The sequence below is a fragment of the Neomonachus schauinslandi genome, chromosome 4, assembly GCF_002201575.2.
Source record: "Neomonachus schauinslandi chromosome 4, ASM220157v2, whole genome shotgun sequence".
Lineage (NCBI taxonomy): Eukaryota > Metazoa > Chordata > Mammalia > Carnivora > Phocidae > Neomonachus > Neomonachus schauinslandi.
The window spans coordinates 33,582,808-33,599,173 of record NC_058406.1 but is presented as its reverse complement, the minus strand read 5'-3'; the positions used below and the strand labels follow the sequence as shown (position 1 = coordinate 33,599,173).

Below are 16,366 nucleotides of genomic sequence, written 5' to 3'. Positions count from 1 at the left end.
CCGGGCTCTTCCGCTGCACGTGCGGGCCGCGCGGCCCCCTGCAAGGAGACTGAGTCACGCTCGGGATCCCGGGCCAGCCCCGCCCCGCCCCGCCCCCTCGCCCTCTCACCTACCGGGCAGGTGGCCGGTGGGGGGCGCCGGGCCAGGAGCGGGGCCGAGGCGCCGGGCGGGACTGCGGGGCGCGGGGCCCAGGGAGGCCTCGGCGACGCTGCTCAGCAGGGCCAGAGCGGCCAGGGTTGGCCACAGGGCAGGCTGCGCGGAGACAGAAGTGGAGCCTCAGGGAGGAATAGGACACCCAGGTCGGCTCGGGGTGGAGGGAGCTCAGGAAGGGGCTGGGGCGGCGGGGATCAGAGAGAGGATGGGCGCTTAGGTGGGTGGGGGGAGCTCCCGGAGGGTTTAGGTTGGAGGATAGTGGGTCCGGGGCCTCAGGGAGCCCAGGGGAGAGATCACTGACTTTCCTCCTTACTCCTGGTTCCTCCTTGACCATTTCCCCTTCCGCTTCTGTCGCCAGCCCCGGCCAAGCCCTGCGCTTCCTCCCCAATCAAACCACCTTTCCTCAGTTCCAGGTGGCAGTGCCCCGGGAGAACCACTCACCTGCCGCCTAGGCTGGGGACAGTGGGGCAGCACAGAAGGGCTTCCACATCCGGGCTCCATCTCTGTCAATACCAGGAGCGCCCATCAGCCGTAGTCGACTTGCTCCCGCCCCCCCTCCTCTTGAGGCAGCTTGGAGCATTGAGAGAGGAGTTATCCTTTGAGCAGGTCATCCCTCCACTTCAGTGTCTCCAGATGAAGTACAAGGGGCTTGGACAGCTGGACTCAACCCAGGTGGAGAAGTAACTGCATTGAGAACCTAACTGTGTGTTGGTGCTTTGCACCTGTTTCCCTCTTTCAGTCCTCACAACTCCAAGAGGTAGATGGCAAGTAAGACTCAGAGAAGCTCGGCAGCTGCCTACACCCCAGGTCTCTTTCCCCGGGGCCTTGCTGCTCTGTCCTGCAGGGCTGGAGCTGCCAGGAGCAGCTGGAGAAGGAAGTAGTTGGACGCACTGGGTCCCACAGAGAGCTTTGTCTCTATGTCATGAGCAGGAAGATGTGGCCTAGAGAAGATTTAGGGTGCTTGCTGTTGACCTATCTGATGTCAGCGACACCCCGGCCTCAGCCTGTGTTGCCCGCCCAGCGCTGCTGCACCTTGCTCCTCTGTGATCTCTCTGTCTGGACCCAGAGCTGCCAGAGTTCTCTCTTCTCAACCACAGATGGTCCCTCAAGAGCCCCCGGTGATGGGGGCTGATGGGCCCTCTTACATAGGGCCTGGGCATGGCTCCCTGTGGCCACCAGGGGGCAGCATTGCCAAGCCTGCAGACTCAAAGGGGGGGTGGGCTTTTGGCTGCCCTCAAATAGACTCAGGGCTGAGCAACTCCCAGGAGGGCCCTCCTGGCCTCCACTTCAACCTGGTCTTTGAGAGCTGGTCCAGGTCTGTTGCCCTTCTAGCTTCCTGTGGGTCTGGCAGCCTGGCCCTGCTCCTCTAAGTTTCCCCCACGAGCCATCCTTCCTGAGCCCAGCCATCCTTTCTGAGCCCCACCAACCCTTTGGTGAATCCGCCCTGGCTGGCATTCCCGAACACCCCTCTGGGGCCCTAGAGCCCTCACTAGCTGGTCTGCCCTTGGGTCCCAGCTGTCACCGTCCACCCCCACCCCATAGCACACAAAACGTCTGCATACCTGTGGACCAGACCTCCCCAGGCCTCCCCGGTGTGCTCCTCCAGGGCCAGGCATGCTCTGCTAATTGAATCAGGCCTTGAGGGGCCAGGCTAGTGACTGTTCTCATTGACGGAGGGAAAGCCGGGCCAGGCAGCCTCAGTGACCCCCTGCGCTAGAGGGAGCTCAGGAGCAGGTCTCTTGAGGGCAGGTCAGGCCCAGTCTCCCTCCTGGCAGGCTGGGGGCCACTTGGTCCACCAGTCCTTGCTTCCCCGCCTGCCAGCCGGATACTCACCACAGGGGTCCTCCTCCGTGGTTCTTCTAGGCACCTTTCCTGGGACCAGTGCTGGGCTTTCCCCCGCAGCTTAAAAGGCTCATGCCCAGGACTGTGCACCTGGCAGCACCTTTTTTAGCCAAAAGCGTGGCCTTGGCAGCCAGTGTGCGCCCTGTAGCTGCAGCGGGGACCTCACATTAGAGCGGGCTAGCGCAGTCCGACCAGCGACAGGGGGACTGAGGGGGCTGGGAGGGGCGGAGAGCTGTGCCTCCGGCCCAGGAGAGGGAGGACGTGGGAAAGGAGTGGAGGGGAACTATCCCGCCCGCTCCCCCGAGCCCCAGGGCTGGGCCAACAGGTTGGCTTACCGCGGTGCAGGGCTCTGGGTCCGGGACGCAGTGAGGGCTGGGGCCCGAGGGACCTGCTGCTGGCGGAGCCCGTGGGCCGTGTCTGGGGGCCGGGCCCAACTCCATCCCTCAGCAGCCTCATGCCCGCCGCCATCCGGTGTCAAATTCCAGCCCCGGCGTCACCGGATCCCGGGGTGGGGCCCGGAGCGCCCCCGCCCAACCCCACCTTTCAGGGCTCACCTGGCCGCTCTACCTGCTGGGATCTGGCCCCCCCCCCCGGGCTACGCTGGGTCCCCCGAGCCGGGCGGGGGCGGGGGGTGGGGAGGAGACGCTGGGAAGGGACCCTGGGACGCAGAACGGAGAACCCGGGAGGCGGAGAGGCGCAGGAACTGGGCGTTCAGAGTTTGTAGACGCGCGAAGGAGGGAGTTGGGAGGCTGGGCGGAGGGCGGGGAGGGAGGGGACAGGCCGGTCCCTGCCTCCGCCGTGGGCCCTGAGATGGGTGCGGTCTCCTGGGTCCCGGCTGGCCGACCCGTCGCGGCTGCTCTCCGCTATCTGGCCCACCGCTAGCTTCTTCTCTCAGCAGACCCACGGAACTTGTCGGGTCGGTGAGGTGCTGCGCTGGGGCGCTGGAGGTCCGACCCTGCTCCAGCTGCCCTGCCGCCCGCCAGCAAACACGGTGCTCCCCGGGCCCTGCCGGGGCAGTGCTGGTAGGAGCGGGTGCCCGGGCCGAGGAAGGGAGGGTCACAGAGGAGATGCACATGCACGGCTGGAGGGTAGTATTTCAGGGGCCTAATTACAGCAATTTGGCAGGTGAGCTGGAGGTTGAGTAACATGGATAGAGGTAAGGGAAGGCCAGATCCTTTGTGTCATACTGGGGAGTCTGGACTTCATAGCAGTGGCCCTGGGGACCACTGAAGGGTTTCAGGCAGCAGAATGGTGCGACCAGACATGCATTGCAGTGACCGGCTGGTCTGGGGGAGACGTAAGGAGGCTGCTGGGGAGAGAGGGGTCTGAAGCAGAGACGTGGGGTGAGCAGAGGGCTGCAAGGCTTTTCAGACCACATCTTCTTGAAAACTCAGTTGGTGCCTGATTGGATGGGATGAAGAGGTAGGACAGACAAAGGCGCGCCTCTGGCCGGGGTGACCATGTGGAGGGGCTGCGTGCCGGCAGCTGGGGCTCCCTCGAGGAGGACAGGCTGGAGACAGGAGCTCAGGAGTTCAGTGTCAGATGTGTGGTGGATTACCCTAGTGGTAATGTTCAGGAAGTGGCTGACTGTGTAGCCTGGAGCAAAGTGGAGAGAGCTGGGCCAAAGAGGGCAATTTGGGAATTGCCCACCAGCTGCCAGTGGGGAGCCGTGGGTGGGGATGAAAGTGCTCAGGGGGCGTGTGTGGACCAGCTATACCTTGTCTATGCATCAGGATCTCCTGTGGACCTTTAAAAACCACCCACATCTGGGCCCCACCCCAAACCTGAATCAGAATCTTGGGGTGGGCATGTGCAGATCTTCCAGCTTGCACAGCTTAGTCTGGTGTATGGCCAGGGCCGAGAACCACAGCTTTGTGACAGCAGGTTCCGTGCAGTGGAAGCCAGACCACGAAGAACTGCTGGGTGGGGGGAGGCGGCTGTCCACAGGCCTGACAGGACCCCTGTGGGACAGGGGACCGAGCCGTGAATAGCTCCTCTCTTTGCTCCTTCCTGCAACCTGGGACTTGGTCAACCATGGCTGCCTCTTGTAGGCCTGCAGCCTAGGCCCCATACAACTCCAGGGGGCACCCTTCCCGTAGACTACAATGTGCACTGGAGTTGTGCCCTGTTTCCAGCAGCATCCCAAGGGAGTTCTGGGTGTGCCTGTCCCTCCGTCAGGGCCCGACTTTCCCCTCAGAGGAGGCGGTTTCTGCCTGAGGACAAACCACAGCAGTAAGGGGGCATGTGGGATGCTGGTGGCCCTTGGGATGGCAAGCGAGAGGCCAGGGGGCCAGCCAGCCTCTCTTACTGCCACAGTGGCAGCTCTGACAGGAAGCTCACTCCATGCCTCTGATGCAGGTGTGTTTGTCCGGATCTCAGGCCTGCCTGGGGTCGCTGCGAGGGCAGCGATCAGATTCTAGGGCTCTCGGGGTGGGGGTGGGGGTGTTCTTTCCCAGGTTTACCTGAGGGTGCCTAGAGCTGGGCTCTGCCTTTCTGTTCTGTGTGGCTAGAGGGGGGCTGTGGGGAGAGGGTGTGCCTTTGTGCTCTGGTTGGGGGTGGGGCATATTCTCTCCGGAGCTCAGCCCAGGGTGTCAGGAGCAAGTGTGGTCTGTGAGTCTGTGTCGGGGGGCTCAGCACATAGCTTTCTTGTGCTTGCAGGAATCTCTGTCCCCGCAGAACTGGGGCTCTGGGGACCTGGAGGTGCTGTCCTAGGGCCGTGGATCTCTACCCCCTGCCCTCTGGCTCCTTTAGGGTAGGGTAGACTCTGGGGCATGCCCTCGTACCTCTGGTCTGCCTCTCTTAAGGCCAAGAGGGTGCAGGACTGTGTGGGATGGGAGAGGCTTCCGAAGGCCCCCAGGTGGCTCCCCAGGTCCTGCAGTTGACAGGAGAAGAGAAAGGGACCGAGGAATCTGTGGGCTAGAGAGATGGCCCTTGGGTTTAATGGAGTTGCTGAGGCCCCAGTGTCCTGCTTCTTCCAGGAGAGTCAGAGAATGCAAGAGGAGACCAGATTCAGGGAAGAGCTTTATTGCTTCCAGGATGGCTGCCCAGGGTGGCTGCCACAGCCTGGGTAAGGTCCTTGAGCCTCACTTCCCTCTGGTCCAGGCTGAAGGCAGAGCCCAAGGACCTGACAGTGTCGTTGCCGAAATCCAGAACAGCTGCCAAGTTGGTCAGTCCAGGCTGGGGCACTGTCCTGTGGATCAGCTGCAGCGGCATGGGGGGGGGGGGCAGGGGGCGGCATTCCCATCACGCTAGGCCAGGCCTCGCCTCCCGAGCTCTGAACTTCTCTCTGCTTAACCCAGGGTCTGCCTTGTCGGCTTCAACGATGGCTCCAGGGTTTCCCTGTGGCGTCGTTAGGGGCTGGTGCATGGGAATATCCCATCTTCTCCTCAAGAAAGGCCAAACAGTGTCATGAGCTGGAGGGGGTTGGCATGAGATCCTGCCCACCTCCCTCTAGCCCCAAGCAGGGCACAGGCTAGTCACGGCACCCCCACTCTACAGGGAGCCCGATGGGCCCCCTAGTGGGCCTCCTTCTGCATGGCAAGTGGACCAAACTTGACATCTCCAACCTTATTTAAAAATAAATTATCCCTTCCCTCCCCCCTACCCAAATTCACAAAATGATAATACACCAAACACTGATTGGAGAAATGATTCCAGCAGCAGCCTTGCAGCCTGATGTCCACCTCCTGCATGCTGGGCCTGCTGGGCACGGCCGGCGGCCTCCCGGCCCTCTGGCTTCAAGGCCCCAGGCTGAGAACGAGGCTAAGTGCTGGTCTCTGAGGCTGGCCTCTGGGTAGACACAGCTCTGGCTGCCCTGCCAAGGCCTCGCCACCCCTGCGGCCACTTGGCACTGTCCTTCTCTGGGTCTGAAGACTCCTGCACCTTTCAGGCGGAGCCAGACTGAGGCCAATGGAGTGGGCAGGTGGCGGTGCTTGCTGCTTCCTCTTGGCGGTGCCAGGACCTCCGTGGCCGCATGCTGGGCCCACCTCAGATGCCGCTGGTTAGGTCAGTGATGACTCGTGCTTTCACCAGCTTCCGCAGAAACTCTTTCTCCCGCTGGATATTGTGTGTCCAGGACTAAAAGGAAAGGCACAGGGAAGGGATGAGTGGAGCTCAGTGCTCTCTTCTGCCCACTGCTCGCCCAGTGCTCTGTGATTGTGGGAAATCTGCTCATCCTCCTCCCTTCCCAGAACCCCTTTCTCTGCCCTACGAGAACTCTGCCTCTCCTCTTCTTCCAAGTGTTCGAAGATGGAGGCCTTCCGACCCTATTCCCCCAGACGTCACCTCCTTGTCCGGCAGCGCGTCCAGGGCACCTAGGTCCTAGGCACCCTGAGGGTAGGCCATGTTAGTCCGTGAGAGCTGGCCCAGGCCTGGGGGAAGGAGAACCGCGTGGGGTGGCTTAGTCATCCTCTGGCCTGATGCAATGCGGTCTCCAGGCTGATGAAATCCTGCCTCCTAAATCAGAGGAGCCAGGGGGCCTGAGGACAAGAGGCTCACCTTTCTGTGAATGTGGAAATTACAGGGAAGATGACGCCTTCTGGGCTTTCCTGGGCGAAGACTGCAGCCAGGCTCAGACTCTGTCCTGTCCCCAGTACTCGCACCAGGAGGCTCTGGTGGCTTAGTCTCTCAAAGAATGAAAAAGGACTGACTGACTCAGGGAAAGCGGACAGCCTCTCCGTAGTTTGTACACCCCTGACCGCTCTGTGGGAACCTCACGGCGGTGTGCACGGGAACCGCTGGCTGGTGCAAAGGACCCAGGGCTCTGTCCTGGCCCTATTCTCATCCCGTCAACTTTCTCCAGCTTGCCAAATCTCTTCAATCAGAAACGCAGGCCAAATTCCCTGTATCCTCTGACTATGCCCTTCGACTTCTTGGGCTAACCACGAACCCGGCTGCCCCTAAGGACAGTTTCCCTCAGACACATCTCAAATGGTGACTGTTTCTTCTCCCCCACTCCACGCTCCATGGCACCTGGAAGGTCTGCAGGGTCTGCCTCCTCTCTCAACCGCTGCGACTACACGACTGTCCCTCCAAACTCCCTAAAACCTCCAGCTCCCTCGAGGCTCCTGTCATGACACTGCTGTCTGAACTGTCCCCTCCTGTTGCAGACCCCCAGTGTGCTCTGCCCTCATCCCTCGAGGAGTCAATCATCTGGCACACTGTCTCTCTTTGAAGGCAGGGACTGTTTGGCTGACACAGTAGGTGCTCAATAAAGATGTGCTGAATTAAATTCGATTTTGTGGGTTAAGAACACAGAGGCTTGGGGGAATGGCAGGGCCAGGATCCGAACAGACGTGTAAACTTATACTGCTCTTTCCTTATGTCTCCCCTTCATCACCCCCAGGAAGAAGCAACCAATCTGATGGGTTAGTTTTAAGAACACCCACTGGGAGTCACTGATGGTTGAAAGCTCAGTGGAAGAATGGACATTGTTTTTAAAGCTGATTTATTTATTTATTTATTTATTTTTACATTAATCTCTACACCCATTGTGGGGCTCAGACTCATGAACCCGAGTTGCATGCTCTTCCAACTGAGCCAGCCAGGCACCCCAAGACTGGACATTTTTTGTGATATTAAGGAATTATTAATTTTTTTAGGTGTGATAATGGTATTGTGATAATTTTTTAAAAATTCTTATCTTTTAGAGAAAGCTACTGAAATATTTATGGTTGGAATGATATGATATTTGAGACTTATTTCCAAATAATCAGTGGGGAGGGGTGCATGAGAGGAAGAACAGATGAACACTGGCCATGTGCTGCTAACTGAGGGAAGTGGGTGACAGGTGCCTGAGAGTTCATCATATTATTTTCTACATTTATGAATATGTTTGACAGTGTCCATAATAAAATAGTAAACAAAAAGGTTGGCCCTGGGCTGTAGCTCTCTTAGACCAGGCAAGGCCTCCTCATTCTCCCTTCCATGCAGACGGCACAGGAGCTTACCAGAGCTGTCTACACTGTGTTGTCTACACCATATACGGGCTGGGGCAGAATTCTGGCAGTCCTGGGTCCCCAGCCGCAGCAGGACTCCTGATTCTGGATGCAGCTGTCCTTCTGACAGCTCTTTTTCCATCTCCATCTCTGGCTCCTCGTCCTTCGCCCAGTCATTAAACCCTGGTGCTGCCCCGACCGCCTGTGCTTTGTACTCTACTGGCTGCAGACCTGAACCGGCAGCCGGGCTCACAACTCACAAATGGACATTTCCAGCCCGAGTTTCTCCGCCGGGTCGCACAGTCCTGTGTGAGCCCATTTCGGCCCTGAGCAAGCTGCTGCTCTATCCCCTTCCTCCTCCTCCTTGTCCCTGCTTCCCCGGAGCACGTACTGGGCACCATGCCTGCCCCTCTGCACTGCCTTTACTCCCTGCGTAGCCACTGGCCTTCGAAGCTGCTCTCCCCATCGTCTGCGGGGCCTCCTCACCAGTGCAGCCACTGGCCATTTCCCAGTGCTCCTCTTACTGGACTTCTCAACAGCGCCTGACGTGGGGGACAGTCCCCGAACACTGCTCCCTTGGTCTCCACGACCCTGCACCTTCCTAACTCCTCCCTACCTTCGCTCTGTCTCCTCTCCGAACTCCTTTGATGTCCCTTCCCTTGGATGTCCCCCAGCACGGAACCCGTGCTCTGCTTGTCTCCACGGCCCACCCCCTCCTGCTGGGCCTGGAGAACGGGCCCCTGGGCCGAGCGGAGGGAAGCGGTGTTGGGGCCAGGGTGCTGAACGGTTCACCTGCTTCCTGCAGACCCTCAAGGTGGACAGCAGGGATGCTAAACCCGGGCACCGGCATTTCCAGTGAATCTTCGGCCAGGATACCGGGAGGGAACGGTGATAAGTACAGATAAAACAATAACGGCGGGGTGCCTGGGAGGCTCAGTCGTTAAGCGTCTGCCTTCGGCTTAGGTCATGATCCCAGGGTCCTGGGATCGAGTCCCACATCGTGCTCCCTGCTCTGCGGGGAGCCTGCTTCTCCCCTTCCCACTCCCCCTGCTTGTGTTCCCTCTTTCCCTGTCTCTCTCTCTCTGTCAAAAAATAAAATCTTTAAAAAAATAAATTAAAAAACCCATTAATAATAACAGCTAACATTTATGAGTGCTTACTATGTGCCAGGCTGGTTTTTTTTGTTTTTTTTTTTACACATTATCGTGTCTAATCTTCCCCAAACCTAGGGGGTGGGTGCTATCATTCTCCCCTTACTGGGAAGGAAAGAAAGGTTCTAAACCCAGGACATTTGATCTCATAGCTTGAAGTCCCCAGCACCCTGCACGGGGTAGGCACAGCCGATGTCGTGAGCCTCAAGCCAGCCACTTCCAGAGATAATGGGGTGGGGTCGGGGGGGGCAGTTTGGCCCAGAAACTGAAGAAGAAAGAAAGGAAACAGGCTCCACCAGAGGGTTTCAGGGAAGGTGCAGTCTTCCCTCATTCCTGCACTGAGACAAGACCTACTGATTGAAAACGCAGTCTCTTCTCTGCCTTCTCATCGCCTCTGAACAGTTCCTGGTCAGGAGCCTTCGTCTCTTGCCTAGACTGCTGGAACACGGCCCGGCAGGATCGATCTCCGCCTCGTGCCCCTCTGCCTCGTGCTGCAGCCAGACTGGCCTACTGCACGCTAATCTACAGCCCAAAAGCCTCCTGTAGCTCCTCCCGGCCTTCAGAGTCGAGTCCCAACTCCTCACCACGGCCCACGAAGCCCCGCGTGAGCTGGTTACGGCCTCGCACCCCCTGCCTGGGACTCTGACACAAAGTGCACATAAAAGGAGTAAGAGGCCAAAGATCCGAGCAAACAGAAGCCAGGAGACAGGTGGAGGCAGTGCTAGTGTTCAGAGTGGGGGCCACGAAAGCAAGGCCAAGAAAGCAAGAAGATACACGAGGACACACAGACGGAAAGACCAACGGGCTCCTGGCAACAAGGAGGCAGGTCTGGAACCACTGCTGAGGGGGGCGGCATCAGTCGGGAGCTGTCCTAGCCCCGGGACGGGCCCCCCACCCTGAACCCCATTCCAGGCTACCCTGGGGGCCCCGCCGTAAGGCCGTTCCTGGTTTCCCAAGTCTCTCTTAAATTCCTGCAGTAACTTCTCATCGCTTGAGGTGGCCTGAGTGAGCAACACGCGTGCAATCATACAGAAGGGGATTCAAGCCACGGACGGGGATGTCAAGCTCCTGGAGAACGTGGACAGTGAGCAGACCGTCCAGGACAGAGCCCTAGCGAGTGTTGACTCTTTTGGGGCGGACTGAAATCAAGGACGCTGAGGAAGAGAACGAGAGAGACCAGTAAGTGAAGTGAGAGGAACACCAGAGATTACGGACTCGCAAGTCTGAGCAGGAAAAGTTTCAAAGAGGAAGGAGTGATCAACATAAAAAGCGTTTCTGAGAGGTCAGGAAGGATGAGGCTTACACGTGTCCACTGGATTTGGCAGCCTTGAGCTGAGTCACTGGTGACCTTAGTGGGAGTCATGGGGGAAGGGGGAAGCCAGGCTGTGAGGGAGTGAGGAGGGCAGAGAGGACAAGCCCGCAGGAGTTGCCACTCGGAGTCCCCGCTGCAGCCTCTTTTCCCACGGGACGAGGGGGGCGGAGAGGGGGCCAGGGCTCTGGGTTGGAGGAGGGCGTGTGAAGGGTGATGAGCAGGAAGGAGGGCTGGCTGAGATGGGAACCCCGACATTTACAGAACTAGGAATCTGCACAGAGGGGAGGCGTCCTCCAACACCCCCTCCACCCCAGCCCCCCATGTGGGAGCAGAGAAGCTGCTCAAAGCGCTGGCCCAAGATGTGCAGGTCCCAGGCTGGCGTCAGTGGAAGGCTGGTGGTGGCAGTGGAGGGGACTGTAAGAGGGGTTCACAGGGGCTCTGGATGTGAAGGCAGAGATGCTGTCAGAAGAGGCTGACTGCCAGCCCCGAGACCCGGAGTGCTTCTTGAACATGAAGGCACCTGGACATATGGATCACCTGGGAAGCCATTCTGGGTGATCAAGAGCATCAGTGCGTCAGGTCTTCCTTCACAGGGGAGGGCAGAGGGGTACAGGGACTGTGCCGGCACAGAGAGGCAATGTCTCGGGGAGGTTTGAGGGGGCATGGAAGTCTGGGGGAAGACCGGGCTTTCGATGGAGAAGATGGCTCTGAGCTAGTGCGAGGATTAGCATATGGCATCTGGGAAGAGCAAGGGTGAGGCAGGTGCAGGAAAAGGGCAGGGAGAGGGCCAGGGAGGGAACGTTTGGGGCGAGAAGGGTGGGGAAGGAGGTGCTAGGTTCAGGGGCACAGAGGATGCGTGGTGATCAGAGACCTGAGGGCAGGGATGGACCTCCAGTGACCCAGCTTTGCGAACTCTGGGCAGCCGGACCAGCCACTGGCTCACCCCTTTCCGTTGGCTTGTGCTGGGAGCACCCCCCCCTCGGCCCCGCCCAGGGATGCCCCCCGCCCAGCCCGGCACCTCTTTGATGGCTGCCATGCGCACGGTCTCATAGTAGTGCAGGGGTGCATTGGGCGTGCTCATGTCGTAGCCAAAGCCTGCGACTGCCACCTCGTCACAGCCGTGTAGTGCCATGGTCACCGCCACACTGCCAAGGGTTGGGATGTTCTGGAGGGGACGGACGAGGTGCAGAATTCAGCTGGAGAACTGAGCCGGGCTGAGACCCTCAGCCGCACTCACCAGAGCTGAGCTCCATTTCCGAGGACTAGGCACCCTGCCCCTCCCCCCCGCCACCCTGTCCTCCCCTCCCAAGGCATCTCTGACCCTGCTCCCCGTGCCCTCTCCCAGGGCCCCGCTATCTCACCCCGCGGCCCATGAGGCCATTGTTGAAGGGCAGTCCGATGAGGGTGAAGGCGGCCTCCTGGATGAAGTATGGGTTGAGGATGCGAATCTCAGGGGGCTCCTTGGGCACCCGCGTGGCCACAGATTTCCAGAAGCCATCTGATGCACTCTGCAGACACAGCATAAGTGGGCGTGAGCTGGGCACACAGCTCGCCATGGGACCATGTGTGTGTGGCAGGGCCCCAAGTGTGTACAGGCAAACGAAACAAGTGGGGCATGATGTATATACTGGTGAACGCGGGGCATGGGGAATAAACATCATGGCAGAGGGATGAGCTGGTGTGTTGGGGTCAGGGGTCGGGGGGGGATGACACAGGATGTATGATAGAGACAACAGTATGTGGTGGAGGACAGTGAGCACATGGCGGGGCCACAGAGTATAAGGGAGGACATAGAGTGAATTGCAGGGCAGGGGCACACAGGGTGGTGCCCTGAGGTGGGCTGTTCTGGTCTGAGGAGATTCTTGGATCAGCAGGAGGACCGAGCAGCCCGGCTGTCCCCTCCCCTTTGCAGTTAACTGAGGGGCCCACGAGGAGCCTGCCCTCTCTCTCCTATCTGCTCTGGTGGGCTCGCCTCCTTTCCCTTCTGCTGTCTCTCCTTGCTTTCAGTCAACTGTTCTAAAGTGAACCTGAAAAATAAGGACAGAACATGAGCTAGTAAGGCACAGCGGAACACAGTAAGCCACTGATTAGCAGTGGGTGACTTTAGGCAAGTGACAAGCTCTCAGAGCTTTAGAGTCTTTATTATTATTTTTTTAAGATTATTTATTTATTTATTTATTTGAAAGAGAGAGAGAGATAGCGAGCAGGAACACAAGCAGGGGGAGAGGGAGAAGCAGGCTTCCCTCCGAGTGGGAAGCCCGATGCGGGGCTCGATCCCAGGACCCCGGGACCACGACCCGAGCCAAAGGCAGACGCCCAACGACTGAGCCACCCAGGCGCCCCAGAGCTTTAGTATCTTTAACTGCAAAGTGGAGATCTCAGGGAGCCCAGTCCTGTATGGTAAAGGCGTCAGCTCTCAAACCTGACATCCCAGCATCCATTCCAGGGCCACAACGTCCTCTCCGGACTCTCCCTTCCTCCAGTCCCCAGCCCTACCTTTGTGTCCAGTACCCAAGCCCTTTCTGGTCTAGTCCCTGAAGTCGGTCACTCTAGGGAGCCTTCCTGTGAGCTCCTTCAGCCCCCTGCCCCTTGCCCTTCTATTGTCCCAGCCTCAGGAACCCCTGAACTTGGGCTTGACCCATTCAGCCACCTTTTCCACCCTTACAGCTGGACCCTGACTACTGTTGGAGAGAATTGCACCAACCTTGCAGACTGGAGGCATTACCAAGCCCATGGACTCTAACCTGGTGTCTCAGGGTGTTTGTTATTTGCCTAGAAAACCTAAAAAAAAAACAACTCAACTTAGAATGGAGAGAATAATTTAGTAATGGGATGTGCACTCCAACCAGATATAATACAAAGGAGATCCCATTTGCAATCCTAATGAAAAATATCAAATACTGAGCAACAGACTTAAAGATATGTGACCTGTAATAATAATTTAAAAAACCTATAATCATTTATTGAGAGATATAAAAAGATGACTTGAAAAAAAAAAAAAACAGGAGAGACAAACTATGTTTTTGGATGGGAAGGCTGAATACTAACACAATGCCAAGTCTGCCCAGATTCATGTAGGCTTAACAGAAGTCTAAGAAAAATCCCAATAGGACCTTTGAAATTTACCAAAAGGATTCCAAAAACCCATCCAAAATATTTAACAGGTAAAATAGACTCCAAATTTAAAAATTAGATATTAGAGTATATTATGAATTTGCAATTGTTAAGACATTGGTAGATGTCTAAGAATCAACACAAAGATCAATGAAACAAGAGAGCCCAGAAGCAGAGCAATATATACGTATATATGTATCAGCTTAGGTTATGATAAAGGAAGCTTCACCGTTGGTGGGCACAAGATGATTTTCTCAGCAAGTGGTATTTGAAAATTGGCTCTTTAGAAAAAAGATCCTTTTACTTCCTCTCCTCACACTGTGCCCAAAATAACTAAATGCTGAAAAAGCAAAACTAAAAGAAAATTGAGGTGTATATTTTACCACTGAACTTTTTTTTTTTTAAGATTTTATTTATTTATTTGACAGAGAGAGACACAGCGAGAGAGGAAACACAAGCAGGGGGAGTGGGAGAGGGAGAAGCAGGCTTCCCGCCGAGCAGGGAGCCCGATGCAGGGCTTGATCCCAGGACCCTGGGATCATGACCTGAGCCGAAGGCAGATGCTTAATGACTGAGCCACCCAGGCACCCCTATCACTGAACTTTTGACATGTGAATGCAAATATTAGAAATAAATTAAAAAAAACAGATTTTGACTTTGTAAACATTCTTAAGGGCTTTGGTATATCAAAAATAGAATAAGTAAAATTATGAAGGAAACAAAAAAGTGATAAATATTTTGTCACAGATAATAAGACATATTTTAAAAATTCATGAAAAAATTAATGGGACACCATAAAAGAACATAAAATAAGGTTAATAAGCATAAACAAACTCAATAGTGACAAAGAGATGCAAATTAAAATAAGATGCTCTGTTATCCTCTAAAATATGTGTACGTGTGTGTGTGTGTGTGTATGTGTCCGTGTACGTATCTTGGTGCCTGTGGTGGTCGCTGGGATTCTCCTGCATTGCTATAGGAGTAAAATCGGTAGAGCCTTTCTAAAAAGCAACCTGACAATATGTATCAAAAGCCTCAAGGCTGTTTTTATATCTGATGACTGTAACATTTCTCTTCTAAAAGTAATCAGGATGGTGAAGACCTTTGTAAAAAGCTGTTTACGCCAGTGTTGTTTATGAAAATGCAATTCAAACCAGAGGAAAATCCAGAAATATACAGCAGAGCTTCAGCTAAATGATCCATCTCTATAACTGAATGTTACAGACATCAAAAGTATGTTTTCTAAGAACCATGTCACCAGCATGTATCATAACTTATTGAACCAATCCGCTGTTGCTGGATGTGGTTTGTGGTTTGTGGTTTCTCCACATCTGCTCTGTCTCCTCTTCTACTCTCTGGATGTTCTTCTATGTCTTCTACTATCTGTTCTCTCTTCTACTATCCACCCCATCTTCCAAACCAGAAACCCGGGAATCCACACTGGATTCTTCATGTCTCCAGCCCATTCTGGCTTCCTGGTCATCTGCTTCTTTTGAGTCTATCTTCTCAGAATCCCACAGACCCAAAGGCAGGGACCACAGGACCCGGTAAGAAAGGGAAGGGTGGAGATGGCCAAGATCTTAGGCGGACGTGGGGAGGAGCCCCTGCTGAGAGGGCCAGGTGTGGGCTGAAAGGAATGCAGGTACCAGCTTGTGCTGGGCCCCTGTCCCCTCTGTGGAGCCTGGCAGGCCCCAACGGTTCCCCACCTGGGGTTCCCGCCCATGCCTGCCCCCCCGGCACCTGAAGAGCAGGAGGCGCAGGGGCTGCTCAGGAGAACCAGGAACGGGCACAGCTGGTGGGGGTGGTGCAAGGCTCCCAGCTAGTTTTCCCAGACCGTACCTGTTTACATCTCCTCCACTTTCACCCACTTCACAGGTACAGACCCCAAGAAGAAGCAACATGCTCGATCAAGGTCACACAAGTGGCTGGGCCAATATTCAAACCCGAGTGTCATGATGCCAAGATGGATGTTCTGCCACACCACTGACCATCGTCATTACTGTTCCCGCCTCAGAAGTCTGGGGCCTGGGGTTAAGGATGAATGGGACCTCCCCTCTGCCCTCCAGCAGCTCCCAGGTGAGTAGAAGTCACCTGGTAGGTGCCCCACATCCCATTTCATGGAGGCAACTGGGGCTCAGAGAGGCAAGGGGAGAATCTGGCTGGATCCAACTTCAGAATCTGGTTCTCCCCATGACATGAGATGTCTTCTCTGAAACACGGTCTGAAGTCCCCTATGTGACTACTATGTGAAACTGTCGGAAATGAGCTCATTAGCTCTGCTCTCTGTGAGATTCTGCCCAAAGCTTCAGTGGGGAGGAGAAGCAGCTATCTGGCCACTTAGGTTTGAGGGTACTGAGTGTCACATTTACTGGGATAAGGCAAGAAGTCTTTCTCTCTCTCTAACACACACACACACACACACACACACACACACACACACACCCTCTTTTTAACTCCCTGCTGTCGTACAGCAGCGGGCCCAGCTCCTGATCAGCTTCTGCTCCCTGCCCCCAGGGAAAGGGGGCCTGCGGGTGGGTCTCGAGTCCCAGGGAGCCCTGCAGGAGAGCCCCGGAACTGACACACTGAGCCATTCAGCGGCGCTAGTTTCTTTTTTCCCATCTGTCATTGTCCTGAGGCAGAGTCTCCTCAGGAATTTCAGGGAAAGGAGGAATAAGACCAAGACATGATTTGGGCATTTCGGGGTTTCCCCAGCCGTAAAAACATCAAGTACCAACAAAACCCAGCCTGTCTCCTATAATAAAAGCTACGGCTTCTCTTCTCAGAAAAACACACACAAGCACATACACCTTACAAATTCTGTACACCGTTGCGGAGGGTCACGGGATCCCCTAAGTCAA

The 16,366-nt window shown here is 56.1% G+C and overlaps 2 protein-coding genes across 13 annotated transcripts in view; both read right to left on the bottom strand.

The window, feature by feature from the left end:
- ARTN (artemin) overlaps window positions 1–654 on the bottom strand; it is a 1,386-nt gene extending 732 nt beyond the window's left edge. Inside the window, exons 1-3 of the mRNA XM_044913831.1 lie at window positions 595–654; window positions 114–252; window positions 7–38 (exon numbers count right to left, since the gene is read on the bottom strand). Coding sequence (XP_044769766.1) covers window positions 7–38; window positions 114–252; window positions 595–654 — 231 coding nt within the window. The remainder of the gene's footprint in view (window positions 1–6; window positions 39–113; window positions 253–594) is intronic.
- Window positions 655–5,301: 4,647 nt separating this feature from the next.
- Window positions 5,302–16,366, bottom strand: part of ST3GAL3 (ST3 beta-galactoside alpha-2,3-sialyltransferase 3) — a 160,085-nt gene continuing 149,020 nt past the window's right edge. For 6 of the 12 annotated variants that reach the window (XM_044914000.1, XM_044913996.1, XM_021683815.2 and 3 more), the window contains one exon: window positions 5,302–6,072. In XM_044914000.1, coding sequence (XP_044769935.1) covers window positions 6,002–6,072 — 71 coding nt within the window. In that variant the 3' untranslated portion in view covers window positions 5,302–6,001. Of the gene's footprint in view, window positions 6,073–11,412; window positions 11,560–11,755; window positions 11,903–16,366 lie in introns of those variants that run through there. The other 6 variants (XM_021683814.2, XM_044913992.1, XM_044913995.1 and 3 more) reach the window with 3 other exon arrangements.